The sequence below is a fragment of the Marmota flaviventris genome, chromosome X (assembly GCF_047511675.1).
Source record: "Marmota flaviventris isolate mMarFla1 chromosome X, mMarFla1.hap1, whole genome shotgun sequence".
Classification (NCBI taxonomy): domain Eukaryota; kingdom Metazoa; phylum Chordata; class Mammalia; order Rodentia; family Sciuridae; genus Marmota; species Marmota flaviventris.
In genome coordinates, this window is record NC_092518.1 from 107,361,838 (window position 1) to 107,383,217 (window position 21,380).

General features: G+C 35.4%; 1 protein-coding gene across 3 annotated transcripts in view; it reads right to left on the bottom strand.

The window, feature by feature from the left end:
- Tenm1 (teneurin transmembrane protein 1) overlaps window positions 1-21,380 on the bottom strand; it is a 556,402-nt gene that overhangs the window by 147,961 nt on the left and 387,061 nt on the right. For all 3 annotated transcript variants that reach the window (XM_027931186.3, XM_027931196.3, XM_027931177.3), the window contains exon 15: window positions 10,256-10,472. In XM_027931186.3, the coding sequence (XP_027786987.1) occupies window positions 10,256-10,472 (217 nt within the window). The remainder of the gene's footprint in view (window positions 1-10,255; window positions 10,473-21,380) is intronic.

Below are 21,380 nucleotides of genomic sequence, written 5' to 3' on the forward strand. Positions count from 1 at the left end.
AATTACTTAAACCTAGAAAAATCCATTATTTAGAAACCACTTACTGATTTGAAGTTATAAACAAAGAAAAAATAAAGACAGCCTATAACTTAGAATATTTAAAAGGAAGCACAATATTGTTACAGTAATAAGTGGTGGAGTGGTGGAGGTCTCTTGATCTGGGCTCCAAAGAGCCTGAGCTGTACTTCAGATCTTTCTGTCTAGATGTAAATAATGTGGCTACAATTAAAAGTGCTCACCTACAAACATGGTGATATCCCTAGGAAATTATTACCTACAGAAATCTACCAACTGCTGAACACTTTCTTTGTGCAGGGTGTATAGTGGAAAGGAACTACAGAACGCTATTCGTTCTTTATCCCCAAACTTGCATTGGTTCTTCCCTCTCTAGGGACAAGATGAGATGATTTAATTAGCTAGAGTCACTGCAAACATGTATCGTGGCTGACAAGTAGGTAATGAGGATTTGAGCCTTTTGACTTTTGATTTTAATTGAGCAGTAAGTGGGAAAGATAAAATATTAGAAAATAACTATCACACTGAGGTAAGTTGCAGATAGCTACTGGTATTACTAATTATTAAGCATCTGAAAATATCTAAGTTTCAAAATATCATAAATAATCAGATTGAATAACATTTTGAAGATTTACTTTCTGGTTTCTTTTCAGACTTTTTTCTAAGAGCATTTGCAAAGAAGTGAAAGTCGCACATTCTTTCTTTTTGGTACTTTTAGGTGTTGACTGCTGATTTCGGAAGCTAGCCAGCACTATAAATCTGGGAACCTTCAGCACTTTGTAATTTTTAAAATGTGTCTTGAACATGTGTTTCATGAATTATAGCATTAGACAAAATCATTGTCTGAAAATCAGGAGAGCCTGTTTTCACACGAGTAACACCTTTCACATAAACGAGATCAAAGTGCTTTATTAGCAACTATCAACAACTTTTCTCCCCACTTAGGACAACAACTGCAGAAGCTATGAAGAAAGGAGGTTGCTCAGGGAAAGCAAGGTGCAATGATAAATCAGAACACAAGGACATATGTCCAAGCCAAACCATGCTTGGATACCTTTCCCAAATGTGGGCAGGTTATGTGCGGTGTCTCTTTTTAGAAAAAAAAAAAAAAGGTGACTAGAAAGTAGATTTGAGTATGTTGATGCTCTGTGAAGGGCTTCCTCCAGTCCTTAGTCTATTTAATTTATTCAGCAATTGTTGCTTTGTGTGTTTATCTACTCTCAGTTGTGTACCTGGTATAATGTTTTTCATGTTCCTAGATTAAAAATACACAAAAACCTGCTATTAGCAAATAGACTTAGAGTTCTTTAACAAACAGATTCATGAAAAAGTTAAACAAAATGCATATGGATCCAAATGTGTACCTCAGCAAAATTATGAATGATTATGTTATGGATCTTCTGGGGTTACTCATAGATACACAAAACTATGAATACTAATTCTGTGAATGCTTAAATACTGTAACAACATTGTGTTTCCTTTTAAATATTCTAAGATTTAGGCTGTCTTTTATCTTTTCTTTGTTTATGACTTCAAATCAGTAAGTGGTTTCTAAATATTGGATTTTTTCTAGGTTTAAGTAATCGTTGAAGAACTGCTATTTTTTTTCCTTTCATGATTAAATGGTCTAGAGCTATCGTTTAGTTCTTTTTCTAAGGCATATCCAGTTTGACTGAGTTATTCAAATTCTCTGGATGGGCAGGCACTCCAAGCATTTATCAATAAATCCTAGTATAGTAACAATAGGTAGTAATTTCTTGAGAAAGATTTGTTTTACCTTCCTATTGCACATAATGGCACAGAATCTTAATTCAATAGACTCCTAAATGTCAATGTCAGGCTCTTGCTTGTGTGAAATTCTATTTTATATGGGTCCAGGTGGTAAAAAATATTCACGCCCAAATCACCTAGCATATAGATGAATGCTATGAGGGTCTGCCCTAGTGTTACACCCACAGAGTAGCTTCTCTGAACCACTCTGTCTATAATGGTCATTCTCTGTCCCTAAATTTCCTTTATCTCATTTGACAGTACTTATACCTTCCTGATATTTACATTTTTCATTATTGTCTGTGATCTTCATTATAATGAAGAGAGGTCAGAGCCTAGTAGAGTACCTATCACTGAATGAAGAAAAGAAAAAACAAAAACATTCTAATGTACATAAATCTCAAGAGACGATTATCAGTCTTCTCTAATATAGATTATCTTCAAACTACAGAATCTGTTATTATAAAATGAATCCAAAGCGTAGTTAATAGGAATGCTTTATTGTGCTAAATGGAAATTTTTTTGATGATTGATCTGTTTTCTCCCAGAATTTTTTAATACAAACACTTTAAATTGTAGAAAAAATTATAGCTTTAAATGTCAAAGGATGAAACTACTTGTGCATAGTTAAGCTGTTCCCTGCCTAAATAAGCTTTGTATTTTTCTTGCAAGTCATCAATAGTCTCTTGTATGTATCAATTTTAACAGCTCTTTGTGCTCACCTGAATCAATTAGTTCCATTTCTATGTTATAGCTGAAAATATCCAGGTTAGCTTCATTTCTGTCACTGTTTAATGACTTTGTCTTATTTGCTAGAATACCTCTTATCTTGCATCAATTTAGGGTACATGTGTACCCTAACAAATCAGTTGAATTTGAGATCCTCTGAGTTAATGAACTTCAAGCTTCTTTAAAAACCTGGTTTTTTATGTCATGTGGTCTCCATCATTCCCTGAAACTCCTGTCCAGCCTGTGCCAGGCTCATTGCTTTCTTTACATTCTGTCCCAGGTTCACTGAAGTTATTTCACGTGCAAGTATTTTAATTATTTATGTATTTTTCTTATTTTCATTTTAACTGAGATAACATTTGTACATGTTTATGTTGTACAGTATGGTAATTTGCATATATATATATATATATATATATATATATGCACAATGTGCAATGATCAAATGTTGACGTTTCACTGCCTCTTTCACTAGAATGTAAATTCTGTGAAAAGGGGATTGTGTTTCATTTGTTTATCTCCATCCACATAATTCTTGGTACAGGGTAGGTTCTAAAGAAATATTTCTTAAATAAATGAATGAATACATATCCTCATCACTCTTTTGAAAAATAAATTGATATCAGGGTACAATATTACATTAAGAATGGCAGAGGAATCTGATATCTCTGTTATCTCCTTCTGAGGACTTATGAAATCATCAGTTACTCTGGAAGTACTAAAATTTTGATAAAAATATACTGAAGTCTATAATTAGTATTTTTCAAGTATGGTTATTCTTAATTCTTTGTATTTATTCACAATAAGTAGCTTTTGCAGAAATGACCACCTTCCTGCAAGCTTCCTTTGACCTCAGTCTTGGGTCTATAACTTGTTTTGTTATTCACAGAATTTCAAATTGTATTTATTCCCAGCTCAACCAAGTGCAGAAAAGCATGTTTTATTAAACAAGTTATGATAAGCAATTATGGCTATTACCAGGTATTATGACTAATCAGGAGCAAGAATCAAGATTTTATTATTGAGTGGGGTGTAGTAAAAGAAGAGAAGAGCTTGGATAAGTGGAGTTTGCCAGGAATTCCATACTTAAGGCATCTGTAGTACTTCAAATTATTTGGTGGCACTTCTCTTTGGTTTTCTAGTGAGAAACAATAATGATGCATACCAAATTGAGTCAACTGACAGTAGTCTTCCTACTGACTTTTTAATAATGCTCCTTATTTCCTAATTTCTTCTTGGTACTACATTTTGATTATATATCCCATCGAAGGTAGATGCTTATACAAAATCATAAATGATATCAGTTATTGGCAGGCTATGACAGTGGTGGAAGGTCTTTTAAGTTTAAAAAAAGTCATCACTTTGGCAATGTTACATAATAACTTCATCTTTTACGAATTTAGTTCTTGTGCTATTTGGAGATATGTAATCTTACGTTTAGGCTGATTCTACATTTGGGAATTGGTTTATTTAAGGTCCTGATATCATCTGTGTGTTCTCGGCAACCAAAATGAGTTTTTTCATTAGCAAATGTGAGAAGAGCACTTGCATTTCAAAATTACTATAACTAAACAAACCACTTAGCCACTTAATTTTTCATTCAGTTTTTACTTGTTATGTGCTGGGTACTAGTTAGGATCTAGATTAAAGATGGTAAAAAATTCTTTGATCCTTATCTCTTCAAGAATTGGGATGTATGTCCTTCCCCTTGAATCTGGGAAAGATCATTGACTGCTTTGACTAATAGTATATGACACAAATGACACCATGACAATTTTTAGACACGATACTTAATAGACTAGCATCTTCCATTTCCTGTCTTTTATAACAGTCACTCTTGTAGCTCTGAGCCACCATGTATGAGTTCTAACAAATTCAAGGCTTGCTACTATGCTAATAGGAATCCCATGTAGCCAACAGGACTGTATGTGAAAAGATTCCTAGCTGTTGTCCAGTTATTTTAGTCCCCAGATACTTGAGTCATTCCAGCTGAGCATTCAAATATCATAGAGCAGAAATGAGCCATTGTGCCATGTTCTGTCTGTATTTCTGACCCATAGAATCATGAGATTTAATAACAACACATTATTTTAATATATTACTTTGAGGAGCTTGCCGTAAAGCAACTGTTATGGTTTAGATCTGAAATGTCCCACCAAAAGCTCATGTATTAGGCAATGCAGCAATGTTCAGAGTGGAAAAAATTGGATTATAAAAGCCTCATTTGTAGATTAAACAATTTGATGGTTAATAATATGAATGGACTACTGGGTGTTAATTTTGGGAAGGTGAGGCATGGCTGGAGGAAGTAGGTCACTGGGGACTATATTGTGTCCCTGGCTGCTGCTGCTGCTCTTCTTCCTCCTCTTCCCCCTCCTCCTCCTCCTCCTCTTTCTCTTCCTTTTTTTCTTTTTCTTTTCTCTCTTTCTTTCTCTCCCTCTCCTTTTCCCTCTCCTTGTCTGTCTCCCTCTCCTTCCTGGTTAAAATGAACTGAGCAGCTTTCCTCTGCCACACCTTATGCCATGATTTCTGCCTTACCTCAGGCCCAGGGCAATGGATCTGGCTGACCATGAACTGAGACCTCTGAAACTATGAGCCAAAATAAACTTTACTTCCTTTAAGTTGTCCTTGTTAGGTATTTTGGTCATAGTGATGAAAATCTGACTAACATAGCAACAGATATCCAAATAATGAGAGAACAAATGAGACTTCTTTCTTGTCCTTACAAAACTTAACATTAAGTAATGAGAACAATTCAAAGCTAACAATGTACATCCCAGTATGAATCAAGAAATTGAAATGTAACAACTCCACAAAAAGTTAGAACTAGAAGAAAGTCATCATCTTGTTTAACTTCTTAATTTTTTAGACTGTTAAGAGTGCTTTTAGGTTCTTAGTGTTGTACTAAGTTTGGTCCCAATTCTAGAACTTTTCAACTAAGGGTAGGTATTCCATAAGTGGTGGGTAGAAAAGTCACCACAATTTCGTTTAGCAACACTGCTGTGAAGTTTTACATCTTTAAACTGTTCAGAAAACATACTCTAAGTGATAAACAGTTATCAAATGCCTGTCAACACACACATTCTTCTCATAAAAAGTGCACTTTTTGTTATTGTGGTGGAACCTGGATTGACACCATGATATGTGGGCCATATATTAAGACCCCTGGCCCCAGAGGAATTTATTAGCCTCATGAGGCAGAGTATATACCAACTTATTCATGAGGTGTACGAAAGTACTCTGTGAACTAAGGGTAGGCCTATTTTTCCACTAATGTGATTTCTATTTCATGTTTGGTCATCTTTTTAAAAAACTCATTAATAATCATTCAAAAATTAAGAAAAAATGATGATATTTAAAAATGATGAGATTTATATCAGGGAAAAATATCAGAATGCACACACATCCATGCACACACATACATACATACTTGAGTTCTTTCCAAGGAAAGCTATTGAAACTGTACAGAGCAGGGGTCAGGAGCTCAAAGAGCAGGGCCAGGCATGACAGTGGAAGTAAGTGAAGTGAATCAGGTATAAGGGAAACAGTGGATAGTGATTTAGAGGGGCGTGTTATGTCTAATTCTGAATGGTAGCTGGCCCTCACCTCCAGACTACTTACGTCATCTCCATGGGCCTAGGGTTGACAAAAATTCTAGAGAAGAAATGTATTCCAATTTTTATGTTAGATCTCCTGACTTCTAAATGTCAGGCCATCTGTAGGCTGATTTTAAGCAACCTCTGATGTAGACACTTGATGTAGATTGATGTGGGGATCATTCTTTCATGGTTACAAAATAGACAAATGAGTTTGGCCAGACCTTGCTGTCAGTGGTTGCACTAATCCTGGTAGGATTTTGTTTTTTAAATGTACTTCTCCATTAGTGATGGCGAGTGAAATGTCTGGCTTTGCAAATTACTGCTGTCGTTTAGTTTAATGTACTCTTGTTTTTACATATTTATAAAAACCTTTTACATTATTAATAGTGATTAAATGCTTAGACACTGAAGATCAATAATGCTTCTGTTCACCTATTTACATTATTAAAAAATAATAAGTCATCCAGAGCACACAGAATATGTGGTTTACTTTGTAGTTATGTTTGAAGAAAACACATAGATTGAAGAAAAGAGAGCAACACAGGCTACAGGGTAAATTGTATTAAAAAAATAAAAACAGCAAATCGAGTTTGCTAGAGACTTCACCGTGGGCAAGCTGCATGTTCACACTGACATTATACCAATCATAGGGCACAAAAGGTACATGTTCTATGTGCTCTCACATGCCAGTGCAGCAAATTCAGAATAAGAAAGTTTAGTCTCCCTTGGATGCACAAGGATGAACAGTTATTTAACATTTGTGTGTCCTTGCAACTCTTTGTCACCTGTATGCCACTATCTTTAGTTCCAGAGGTTTCTGATTGTGGTAGTGCTAGGCAGCAAGTCAATTGTGTGGGTCATATTTTGCCAGTAGGCAAATCATCCCTGTAGCAATGCTTTCTTCACCTGCCTCCCCAGCTATCTCTCAGTTATACAGCAAAAGAAAAAAAAAAAAAAAAGCAAAGTGGTTCATCTGATTATGACATGTAAGTGTCCTAGATCTGTCGGAGGAGAGCAACCCCATAGTCAGGAATGTATTAAGCCATTTTGGAGATGGTCACCCCAGCTTTTTAAGTAGTCAAAGTGGCTCAGCACATTAGTTTATAGACCAGACTTTTACCACTTGTCTGTCTGGGTTCAAATCCTGCCTCTAACCCTCTGATTTTCCCTGAACAAGTCACTTACTTAACATCTCAATTCTTGTTTCCGTGTCTAAAAAGTACAGCTACTAAAAGTGCCTGCTATACAGAGTTTTTGTGAAATAGCACATGTAAAAGCACAGTATGAGGCCTGATATATAACAATTTAACAATTTACATATAGTAAAACTCCCATTTCATATAATTAATTTGTCTTCTACAAAGTAGTTCATTGGCACTGATTGAAAGTTTGCAGATGATGTCATTGAAGTGTATTAAAATGAACTGGATTTTAAAAAAAAAACAAAAAACCACTTGGTTTCTAAGTTTCTTCTGTTGACCCAGATGTTGTTTACCTGGGATAGATCTGGACCATGTCATCAGACTTTTTTAAGGACAAGCTAAAACGGGGAAGCTGTGGCATAGTGAAAGGTTACAGGAGTTGCTACGATGCCAATTTGCGGTCTGTGTGATTTTGGGCAATTTATTTAACCTCTCTGAACTTAAGTTTATTCATATATAAAATATATATAGTACAATTGCCTACTTCATGGGGTACTGTGAGGATAAAATTAAATAATGTTTGCCTGAAGCCTTTGCAAACTAAAGTTTGAAGCATCTACCACAAACCGTGTTTGATTTGGAGCTCTATTTTGATCTATCTGTATAGAACAAAATGAATTGAAACCTGAAAATTCAAACTGTTCCAATCTGTGAGCTCTTGAACCTAGGAGAACCAAACATGGAGAACCATGTGTGTTTATTCAAATAATGAATCCTCCCTTGTATCAAAGAAATCCAAAGAAAAAGTACTATATAGATTTAAGAGATTGTAACAATTATTATTCACATATGTGATCAGAATTGGACTGATTCTATCCAAAGATACCCCAAATAAAATTTTTTTTGAGAAAATAGATTGATTGTTTTCAAATACTTTCCTTGGAATAGGCCTGCACCTATTCTTCAGAATGGATAAATCTGTAATAGCTGAGACCACTGGATGAAGGAGACCCATCGCTCTGAATTTAAATGTGACTTGCAAAGCCAAATGATAACTTGGAGCATTTTACAAAGGAATGGGAAAACTCAATCAAACCAGGAGGAGGAGAAGGGCATTAACCACCACAAGTAATAGGTTTGTTCACTCTGTGAGCTGCAGGCAAGCTCTGCTGAAGCATGAAGCTGAACAGCAGGGGTTTAAGTTTGTTCTGACTTTTCAAAGTTTATTGCTCAAATGTCCTGCTCTGGGTAACAATGACTTGTCTCTTGTCTCTCTCAGGTTCTGACTTCCTCCCCTTACTTGGGTTCAGTGTCATTCAACACATTTCCATGAATCTCCATGTCATGGAGGTTGTTGTTATTTCTCTCACTTTTTAAAAACTGACTTGTCTTTTAAGTGTAGAGAAAAATACAACGTTGATGACTTACCTCTACTTTAAATAGGAAAATGTGGACAATGCTGATTTTTGTTCTTTTTGTTCCTCTGGTGTACAGTAAATAAATCTACACTATCTAAATAATTACTATGACTACACCTCATCTGAAAGTTATACTACGTTGTTATTGAGCTGGGAGAAACATTTCAAAATAAGGCTCACTGAATCTCTTGGAAGGAGGCAAACTTTGACAAGATCCCCTGGCAGAAAGGTCCTTTCTTGTGATATATTGGCATTTGGGTTTGATTTCTGTCAGAGACCTAAAAGGTCAAAACTGCACAAAAATAAAAATAATGAAAATTATTTTAGTTTCAATAAGAGTTCTAGTAGACAATTGAAGGGAAGGGAATTGAGTGTTTCAAATTTCCATACATATCTTCATTATCCCATTTTCTGCAAGTGTACTTGTCTGTGACTTGTTTCTTTTCTCTCTCAGGTCCTGACTTTCTCACCTTACTTGAGTTCAGTGTGTCATTTAATTCATCGGCATGCATATCTATGTCATGGAGCTTATTATTCCTCTCACTTAAGATTGAGTTTCAGTATTCTTAGAATATCACTGATATCAGTACAAACTTGACCAAATTATTCTTGGGCACTGATAATGCTCATCAGGCTTCAACTAAGTGAGTAGGGTGTAGATATGCACTTCTAGACAAATATTTTCCCTGTTTTACAAAAAGTTTCTGTTTGCCATAGTCTAGGAAGCCATAACAACTTACAGAATGAAGAGAGGAGGAAATTTTTAAGATGGAAATGTTGACTTCAGTGAATTACCAAAATGTAGTACTAATTAATAAATTATATCATTGATGAACATGAAGCAATGAATATTAATGAGCAAATTAATGTTATTGCATGTCAAATAACTCAGTCAAGTTTTAAAATTTCTTTGCCTAAGAGAATGAATTTGGTCTCAGGTCCTTAGTGACAATTAATGCATTTGAGGTTTCCTAGAAGACAATTTTTTACAAGTCTTGCATTTCACATTAGGATGTCAGATTCACCCAACCCTTTAATATGGAAACATTTTTCATCATGGAACAAAACTTAAAATTAGCCTTTCAAATTCAAGAGTTTCAAGGAGTCAACAGAATAAATTTGCAAATTGTACTTCCCTTCTTTTTTGTCATGAAAAGTTATGTGTGTGTTTATATGCATGTACACACACACACAAACTTTTTTTTTAGAGAGAGAGAGAGAGAGAGCGAGAGAGAGAGAATTTTTAATATTTATTTTTTAGTTCTCGGCGGACACAACATCTTTGTTTGTATGTGGTTCTGAGGATCGAACCTGGGCCGCACGCATGCCAGGCGAGTGCGCTACCACTTGAGCCACATCCCCAGCTCCACACACAAACTTTTCTGATACAGAATCTCTAGAAGTGAATTTCTCTCTCAGTAGTTGGTAAGAACTTAGGCATTCTAGAGAAGTCTAAAGAAAGATAACAATATGGATTGTATGGAATGAGAAATTAACCTGGTATTTAGAAGATATCTTCCTTTAACAGTTGAAGAAAAACATGACCAGAGTTCATTAAGAAATAAAATAAATACATATGTACCTGCTGTCAAATGAGATCTCTGGGGGAATGACATGAGTACTGTCCTTGCCAATGAGAAATTTGATTCGATCATAGAAGAGTCTTGAAGTGTGCTGAGAGAAGAGGGGTTGGCTTTGCTGAATGAGGTCAAGAGGATCTGGTGATCCCTGACAGAGAGGACTTGCATAACAGTTGCTTTGTTGACAACAATCAGGGTCCACACAGTCGGTCAAACCATCTGGAAAAACAAACAAACAAACAAACAAAAAAAAAAAAAACACCAAAACTGATGTTTAGTTTCAAGAGAAACAACATCATTTAAAATATGCAAAATAGAGAAGAATCTAGATATAAAGGTAACCATATTTGAGTTCAAAGTCTGCTAAATGTGCATGTATTTCATGAATTATCGTTCACTGAGTTTATATGGTGCCTCAGAGAAATTCAAAACATTTTGTGCATAAGTCTCTCTTTTTGGAATTCTCCAGCATTTTTCAGTCAAGGAATAGTTTATATAGTTAAGCGTACTTTGGGGTAGAATATTCTGTTAGGTCTCACTCTTTAGAAGTGTCCTTCTTCTTCAATGAGACCATTCCTTCAGAATAGCAAGTACTTCTTGTAGTTCTCCTGAATTCTTCATACCCTGTACATCTATGAGCACACAAATAACAAGTACTTGCCAACCTGAATTTGGTTGTATTTTTAAAAAAATTTCTCCCAATATTGTTGTCTACTGATATTTCCCCAAACAGAAATTGAAATTTTCATGGTAACAAAATATTTAGGGCAGTGATTTTCAAATGTGCAATTACCTGAGGAGCTTATTAAATATGCATATGATGGAGGTCTACCTACTGAATCATAATTTCTACAGAGCACAGGATTATGCTTGGTTAATCTGTCTGATTTTGAAGCATAGTAAAATTGCAGAAACACTCTTTTAGGACTCTGTAGAAGCAACTAGAGCTTACTTATACCTAACAGCAGTTTTCTGATACAATTACTGCTAAACCTGAGATATATGAATGTAGTGAGTTGCTCTCTTTCATTTTCTGAGCCTTCACCATTTGCTCCCAACTCCTAAACACACCATTGTACCAATAAGAAGAAAATCATATAAAGGCTCCTCTCTTTGGTCGATAGATAATGGGAAACACAGGGGTTACATGAGGAGGAGAGACTATTGAGAATCTAATAGGTGAAAAACACCGTTAGGTGTTTGGGGAGGTAAAGGGAGAAATAAATCCTTTTCTTGTTTCTGTGAACTCAGAGCTTAGTAGGCAAAATAGGTGTGTAAACAGCTGACTCTTAAAGTAGTGAAATGTAAGAAGTGCTATGAGTTCTGTGCAAAGAGAAGGGTTTGCAGAGATAAATTGAGCATATGAGCACTTCACCTCATACCCAATAAGCAAAAAAAAAAAAAAAAAAAAAAAAAAATTAAAGTCCTTCCAAGGTCCTTAAAGAAGGAAGTGGCTTTAATTCAGTTGTTTAACAAGGGTAAATATAAAGATGCTAATCTTCTTGACTTGCAGATGGATCCCTGGCTCCTTAAGGCTGCTGATAAAAGTTACTGACACTGGTTTCCTGCAGCTCTATGCTTGCTCTCTCTCCCCCCACTTGGTTGCTCCTGTTGAGCAAGAGGAGGGTGTACCACAGCTAGGGGCAATGAAAGCCAGAACCACCAAGAGAGTAGGCGGTTGGAACAGTAGCCCTAGGGCACCCAGGAAATATTTTTCCCCACATGTGGTCTTTTCAAATTCCCTGTACCACAGACACTACTTTGATTTAAAATGCAGTTTGCTTCTTTCTTGCTTTTCCTGTTTGTTCAGTATATTTTTGTCCCTGATTTCTATTTCTCTATACACATATTTCTTATTCACTGATGACTAACTTTCAAGTGTGGATCTGTTTCAAAAAGAAATTCCCCTCCTCACTCAATTCAGCAAATTACATTAACAGATTTTTCTATAGACTTTAGATGCCACTGCCACCTCTCCTTCCAATATATTGTTCTCAGCCTCTTATTAGCACATTATCTCCTTACTCTGCTAATTAAACATCTGGATGCGCTGAAAAGCTGGCAAAAATATCAGGCTGATTAAAAGAGCTCTCTGATATCTGGAATTGGTGCACGATACACTAAACAATGAAAACTTCATTTCAAATGGGCAAGCACCTTTATCTTGCAATTTTATTGAATAGTGAATTTGTTATTATTGAGATAATATATGTGGAAGCACAAATGTCATGCCTGGCAAACATTAACAAATGCACTAGTAATAATCAGATTGGGCATTCACAGGCTTCATCCTATCAACCACAGGATTCCAACTCATTATGGAAACGAAATAGATTTTAAATACACACTAATGCCAAAATCATCTTTAAAGTTGGACTCTAAAACCAAACATAGAACCAATTCAAAATCAGGACTCACATTCTCATCTAGTTATATATTATAGATTCCAAGCTAATGTTTCATATTAGTAATTGCCTATTATACAGAGCTGACCCTTTAAGACCTCTGTTTTTCTGAGAAAACAGCAAGGCTTCTGTTGAATATAAAAGGCCACAGGCAAGCAGACTAATAATGGCACACAACCTCTAAATTATAATTCATAGGCAAACCAGAAGGGTGAAGATCTACTTACCAATTATCACATTAGATAACACCCCATACAGTATGTTTAGACTGTTACAAAGAAGTGCAAATGATAGTCACAGTGGATGTGTGTGTTCTCTCTCTCTCTCTCTCTTCTCCCCTCTTTTGGGCTAATAATGGTTCTTTTATTGTTCTAAATTGGAAGATGTGGCACCCTACTAACAGCTAAGATCAGGGTGTTAGATATGGGCATATCAAATGCTAACTAATTTTACTTTTAGGGCTTTTCCCGTTTAAGTTAATAAAGTACAACATAGCTTAGAAGAGGGAGGTTACATTGTCTTGAAGGACTAAACATGGCATTCATTGATCCTACCTTTGCCAATCAATTTGGGGCTATGCCAGTTGGCTCAATTGTGCTGATGAAGATCAAGGACACTAGTTTTTTGGCTAAGTGATGACTTGATTAAACTATTGCCTACTAGATGTCTGCCCTTGGTTGAAAAAGGGGAATGGAGAAGGGAATATGAGCGATTTAGGCAAAACCCATATTTTCCTTATTCTATAAATCAATGTACTTTATGTATATACTTTGGAGATAATACCCATATTATCATCTTCATAAAAATGGATAGCTAATTCATGATAGGAGACCCCAAAGGATGTGGAGCTTAGAGAAGATAATGCTAAGTGAAGTTAGCCAGTCCCAAAAAACCAAATGCCGAATGTTTTGTCTGATATAAGGAGGATGATTCATAGTGGGGTTGGAAGGGGGAGCATGGGAAGATTAGATGAACTCTAGATAGGGAAAAGGGGTGGGAGCAGAAAGGAGGGGAAATGGGGGTATAAATGAGGGCAGGATGAGATGGGCATCAATACCCTAAGTACATGTATGAAGACAAGAATAGTGTGAATATACTTTGTATACAACCAGAGATATGAAAAATTGTGCTTTATATGTGTAATATGAATTGTAATGCATTCTGCTGTCATATAAGATAAATTAGAATAAAATTTTTTTAAAAAATAAAAAAAATATTTGCCAAGCAATAGGTACTTCCAGATATATTATCTTAGCTAATTCCCGCAATAAACCTGTTGAGTAGATATTCTCATCTTCATCTTACAAATAAAGGGGGAGCTAAATGTGACTGCGTACCTTTCAGTAATGTGAGAGTCATATTAACACATAGCATTCTGACTACAAATCACACATTCAATATCATCATTTAAGCAGCACTGATCTATACTGTAGGACCTCTAAGTGCCTGAATATGAATAGGTATTTAGATTACACAAAGTGGTTAGAGTTAAAATATCCAGACTACTTTGGTTCTACTTTTGACTTTGCCACTTACAATCTATATGATTATGGACAAATTGGTTCAACTCATGGATTTTCAGTTTTCTCATATATAAGATGTGGATAACAATACTGCCTACCCACTAGAGTTGTAAGAATCACATGCTATAAAAATCATGCAGATGATATTGAATGCATTCAGGGTGGTATGGCCATAGATTGAAGGTCAATGAAATAAGTAAGCCACAGATGGACAAATATTCCATGATTCCTCTTATATGAGGCATCTAAAATAGTCAAATATATAGAAGTAAATAATAGAATGGTGGTTCCCAGGGGGATGGGGGAAGAGGACATGGGAAGTTGTCATTCAGTGGGTAGTAAGTCACCATTATACAAGATGTGCAAATTCCTGTACAACATAGTACTTATAGTTAACAATAATCGCTCTTACCACACACACAAAAAAATCACCTGTATCCCCCAAACCCAAAGAAACACAAGGAAACTTTTGGAGATGAGGGATAAGTTTATTATTTTGATTGTGGTCATGGTAACACAAATGTATACATATGTCTAAACTCACTATTTATATTTATTATGTATTTTATACCTTTTATAAACTCAATAAAGTTATACAAAAGTCAAAGAGCTTAGCTAGCTTAAATTCTGGAACGTACAGACTTCAGGGTGGCTAGGGATAGAATCCTATAGGTAGGTGACAATGACCTGTAATCACAGCTTTAAGTGCTCAGCCTAACTTTTATTAAAGTCGCCTTAACACTGGCCAGAGGACAATTTACTTCTTTGTAGCACATTTAGTTCATTATAGTGTTTTACAAACTACATTTGGTTATGTTTTCATTTAGGTAGAATCCTATGTGATTCTGAGTAGATGGTCATACTACAGAAACTTCTCATTGGTTTAATTTCACTGATTCAGAACTTGTCACCATTTGGCTAGGGGCTGGATTAAAGTATAACCTTTCTATAACCTATAGGGTAGAGGGTCTGCTAAGGCTGAAAAAATCCTATTTCTATGACATCTGTAAATTCGCTTTGAGATTAATTAATACACAACTAATTCATCAAAACATATGCTAAACCAGACATAGTGGCCCACACCTGTAATCCCAGCAGTTTAGGAGGCTGAGGCAGGAAGATTGCAAGTTCAGACACTGTTAACAACTTAATGAGGACTTTAGCAACTCAGCAAGACTGTCTCAAAATAAAATATAAAAAATGCTGGGAATGTGGCTCATGGGTTAAGTGCCTATGGGTTCAATCCCTAGTACAAATATATATATTTGCATATATATATATGCTAATAGATTCTTCATTGATGCCACATGTTTATTACCCACTTTAAATTACTTTATTTCAAGAATTATCTTATTAATTTTCAAATATAAAGTATGCAGATGGATGTCAAGTAGTATTAGTCTTAATTGACAAATAACATGTTAGGTTCACTCATAGAGTAGTGAATTCAGTCACAGTGTGAATTTTCTACCTACCATGTGCATCTGGAAGCACTTAGAAATTTAGGCTCTCACTCCTAAGTGAGGATCCTTTAATAAATAGGTTTCTTGGAAATGCAGGGATTATGATAATAAGAGAATAATGTGGAATATACTTTCTGTTGTCAGGTCTTTTGTCTCCAACTAAACCTCAAAAGTAAATGGGGAGAGGGTGTCTGGTCCTTAAATAGAGCTAATATTATCAGTTCATTGCTCCTCTTTTATTTTCCTACTTATTAAACACTGCATTATTCTGGTGACATTCAGAACATGAGGTTCATTGATCCATGAGCTTATATGTGTTCATAACTCAGCCATGGTGCTGTTGTCTAGATCTAGAAACACTATACTATAAAAGGCTTGCAAATAGCTATTGCTTTTAATGAATGGTGACTTGTTATGAAGAATGATTCCTGGAAGATCATTCTCTTTTAGGCAATTAACTTATTGATTTTGCCAATGAATATGAATATAGACCTCTAGAAGAATTTGTACAAGAGAAGCTTGGGCAAACATGTGACAAATACTCAAAGGATTGGCGGGGGCGGGGGGGAAGGCCATTTGATTAAACCCTCTTATTGTACATCTTTTTAACCTCCTTGACAATCTTCCTACAACATCACAATTTTCTCACTGTGTAAAATAGATTATTTGATGACTGAAAAGCTTATAAAACTCACAATGCTTTATATGATCTGGCTTCTGCTCACTGTTATAAACTAATACCTCTCTGACTTACTGTGTTCCAGCAATAATGACTTGCCTTCTACTTCCTAAAAGAGCCTAGTACATTTCTACCCAGGGCATTTGTACATGCTGTTTCCTCTACCTGAAACATTTTCCCTGGAGTCAGGTGAGGCTTGTCTTACCACCCAGTCTTGGTTAGGTCCTCCATACATATTTGTGTCACCCTCAGGTTTTCATAGCACTCTTCAGAATTTTAAATATGTAACCATTTATGTGGATTCTTGCTAGACCATAAGCTCAATGGAGGCAGAACCTTGTCATGGTTATCATTTTTCCAAGTGCCAAGCACAATACTAGGCAAGAAGTGGTTATGAATGGAAAACAGTACCCCATGGGAAATGTTTGGCTGAGTGGTAAACATTGGAGTCAAATATTTGAATCAGCTGTATCCAGTACTATATTTTACTGCATAATCATGACTACCATATTAACATATTACCAAGTATTCCTTGCATCCTAACCCTGTACCAAAGACAGTTTAGTAATACATGACTTTTAAGTAATACTAGCTTCATATAAAGGATATATTCCATTGAATCTGTGATGGTTATGCAGTGAAACACAGTAAAACGTTTTTCAAAGTTGGGGATGCTGTAGCACTGAGCTAATACTGTCACAAGTCTTATGTGACTATTGCACTTCACATGTATCTAGTGAAAATTAAAAAAAACAAACTTTAAATAAAATTAAAATACTGACATGTGGCTGGTGACCAGCCAATGCAGAATTTGATTGATCCAAATATTTAGATATTGGATGGTTTATAAATTAAGGCAAAAATCATAACATTGCTTTAAATTTTTACTGTCAAATTTATCATTTTTGGGGCTGGGGATGTGGCTCAAGCGGTAGCGCGCTCGCCTGGCATGCGTGCGGCCCGGGTTCGATCCTCAGCACCACATACAAACAAAGAAGTTGTGTCTGCCGAAAACTAAAAAAATAAATAAATATTAAAAATTCTCTCTCTCTCTCTTAAAAAAATTATCATTTTTTTTCCTATTGTAGTTTTTTTCTTTGTTTTAATTTGAAGATCTCTTTTCCAATGTGGTATCTGTCACCTTTATTTTCTTTTCATGGTATTTGAAGTTTACCTTTAACTCAATAATCTAGCTGGAGTGTTTTTATTTATCTTATTCTTTTGGCATATGCTATGAGCTGAATCTAAGTTTTTTTTCTTTTAATAGTTGTCCTAGCACCATTTATTTCATAATGCTTCTTTTCCCCACTGTTTGATGCTGGATTTATGATATAACAAAGTTTTATTTGTGATTGGGTGTGTTCTAGAGCTTTTGTTTGGTTTTCTTGATCTGTCTGTTATAATATCAGTATCACTTTATTTTAATTATCATATCTTTGAATTATACTTTAATGTCTGATGGTTCCCTTCATTATTCTTTGTTTTAGCTACTGTGATTCAGTCAATATAATATTTAAATACTTTTTTCATGTCAATTCATATGTGCATGTAATATATGGTGATCATATCTTCTAACGTCCAAATTAGACCACGATTAACCATGAAAATGTGTTCACCATAATATCAATGTTAAGTCTCCTCCTCCAAGCATAGGGTTGTGTACATGTTAGATGCTTGTTAACTAATAGGATAAATGAGGTCAAAACATTTGATAGGTGTGTGACTTCTACAGTAATTAGTTTTTATAGTAAGATAACTTTTATTTTTGCATGTTAAGAAAAAAATGCAAAGGTTATTTGCTCTGTTTTGTTTTTACTGTTCAAGGAGTTCTTAGATGGCTTATAGTGAAGCTGTCACCCACATATTCAATGCAGCCCAATTAGTTACTAAGAGTCACAATGCATTGAATCAGAGTGTAACTAAAGTCAAAGCTGTAGGAAGTAGCAGCAACACTAATGAATATTCAAAGCTGATCACGATGCAAAAAAAAAAAAATCCCACCATGCTTTAAATATCAGCTATAATATGAAGTAATCAGGTAGCAACTACTTGAAGCAACTGCTTGAAAGTGATGTTTTTGATTGGAAAATTTCTCAAGAATTACATTTTAAAAATTAGGACTACTTTAAAAAAAGATTCAATTGACACTTTCTGATTTAATTAAAATACACACACACATATACAAACAAGTATGCAAATGTTAATCATTAGTCATATCCAACTAAATGAATCGAGGTTTTCTGATAAACTGAGATCATCAAGTGAAGGGTATTTAATGTGTTCTTAGGGGTAATACTTAGACACTATGAAAGTGGAATTATTGGTCTAAAAGCTTAGTCATGGTGCTTTCAGAGGTTATTCAATCTATCTTTCTATCTCAAAGTAGAATTGAATCTATATTTATCATCAATATCATCTTAATCTTACTAAAGGAATAAAATGATAATTGAAACTCTCAAGGAGCCTTCCACCCCTGCTCCCTAAAGAGATAATCATAAAAATACACTAAGCTCATATCAGGGTCTTTGATTTTTAATTTGCATATAGATACACAGTTTTTAAGAAATGTTCAGAGGTCAATACACATTCAGAAAAAAATTCTATAATTTCTGTATTCACATATACCACAGACATTGAAAATTGATAATCCATTAATTCATTAATATTTAATTGATCCATTCATTAAACATTTTTGGCTGCCTTGAGGTGACCTTGAGGCCATAAAAATGCTTGATAATTAAATATTCAATTATTTTTATTACTTGAATAAGACAGGAAACTTATTTTGGCTCAACCTTAACTGAGTCAGAAATTATAATTGCATAGGTTTTCCATGTATTTTCTGAACATAACCTTTTAATTAATATATCAACTGAGAAATCTCTATAATTGTACTAGTGAAGCAGATCACCCACTTTTATATCTTGGATCTATCATTTGCTTGCTGTATGATATTTAGTAACTTTCTTAATTTCTCTGTGTTTCAGTTCCCTAATTTGTAACATAGCATCCATGGTAGTTCGTACATCATGGGATTAAATGAAATTATTCAAATAAAGGGTTCAGCGCACTGACTTGTACATAGTAATCCCTGAATACAAGTGAGGTGCATTATTTTTAATTATATTGGGCATATACCTATGTGTTATGGTTTGGATATGAGGTATTACTCAAAAAGCTTGAAGTGATTAGATTATGAGAGCTGTAATTTAACCAATAGATTAATCTATTTCTGGATTAATCTGAATGGACTAAAGGAGTGGTAACTGTAGGTAGATAGGGTATGGCTTGAGGAAGTAGGTCACTGGGGACATGTCTTTGGGGTTTATATTTTGTTCCTGGTGCCCTACTTGCTCTCTCTGCTTCCCTGCTGCCAAGAGTTGAGCAGTTTTCCTTTGCCATGCTCTCTGCTAGGTTGTTCTGCTTCACCTTAGGCCCAGAGCAATGGAGTACATGGACCATAGACAGAATCTCTGAAACTCCTAGCACTCAATTAAAATTTTTCCTTCTGTAAGTTGTTTTTTTGGTCAGTATTTTGGCCACAGAGATGAATATCTGACTAATATACTATGGGCCATGGGTCATGCTAAATGTATAGCAAGAAAAACATAAAGATAGAATATAATTAGGCATTTGATTATATGTAATGTATATTATAAGTACTAGGGGAGATTGAGGTGGTGAATGTCAAAAGTGTTTTCATGGGAGCTGGGGCTTGAATTGAGACTTAAATAGTAGACAGAGCATCCTCTGAATAGAGGAGAAGGCTATTATAGTTTGAATCTGGAATGTCCCCTGAAGACTCAGGTGTCAAAGGCTTGTCCCCAGCTGGTGGTGCTATTGGGAGCTAGTGAGTTGGGGGTAGTTAGGAGTTAGGGGCTAGTTGGAGGAGGTAGGTCACTGGGTGTGTGCCTTTGAAGGGAATATTTGAACCCTGAATCCTTTTCTTTCTTTCTCTTTCCTTTCCTTTTCCCTCTCCTTCTCTGCTTTCTGGCCACCATGAGCAGGAAAGACACAAAAGGTGAGCAGCTCCATTTTGCCATGCCCTTCTAACATAATGTATTGTCTCATCACAGGGGCCAGAAACAATGGAGCCACGTGACTATAAACTCAAACCCCTGAAACTGTAAGCCAAAAATAAATCTTAATTCCTTTAAATTGATTTTCTCAGGTGTTTTGTCATGGTGATGGAAATCTGACTAATATAAAGGCTATCAAGTAAGAGGAATATTAATGAAAAGAAAGAAAATGAAGGTGAAGATAAGTTTTGAAGGGCCATAAAAGTCAGCTAAGTAGTTGATCAGTTTATCATTTAATTTTAAATCTTATTCTGGCTTCCCAAACAAGGTTTTCATTTATATGGGTAGTAAATAGTCTCTTTAGAAATGGTCTATCCTAAGGGGTATGTATATATATGTGTGTGTGTGTGGGGGGGTGTTGTTTATTGTCCTTTCTCTGTTTCAGTTGAATTATTTCATTTAATAATTACAACCACCATATAGACAGTTAATGTTATTATCAACCCATTTTCGTTTTGTTCTAGCCAGAATAAGTGAATGAAAAAAACTCCAATTTAGTACTTAGGTCATGATTGCTGAATCATTGATTGTTATGGTTTGGATGGGAGATGTCCCCCAAAAGCTCACATGTGGGACAATATGAGAAGGTTCAGAGGAGAAACGATTGAGTTTTAAGAGTCTTAACCAATCAGTGAATTAATCCCCTGATGGGATTAACTGAATGGCAACTGAAGTGGTAGTGTGTAGCTGGAGGAGGTGGGAATTAGGGCCTGGTTTGGGGGTATATATTTGTATCTGGAGAGTGAAGTCTCTGTTTCTTGATCACCATGACATGAGATGCTTCCCTCTGCCACACACTCTGCCATGATGTTTTGCCTCACCTAGAGCCCCAAGGAATGGAGCCAGCCTTCTATGGACTAAGACCCCTGAAATTGTGAGTCCTCAGATAAACTTTTCCTACTCTATAATTTTGCTGGTCATGCCCTTTAGTCACAGCAGTGAAAAAGATGATTACAATATTGATTTAAGCTCCATATT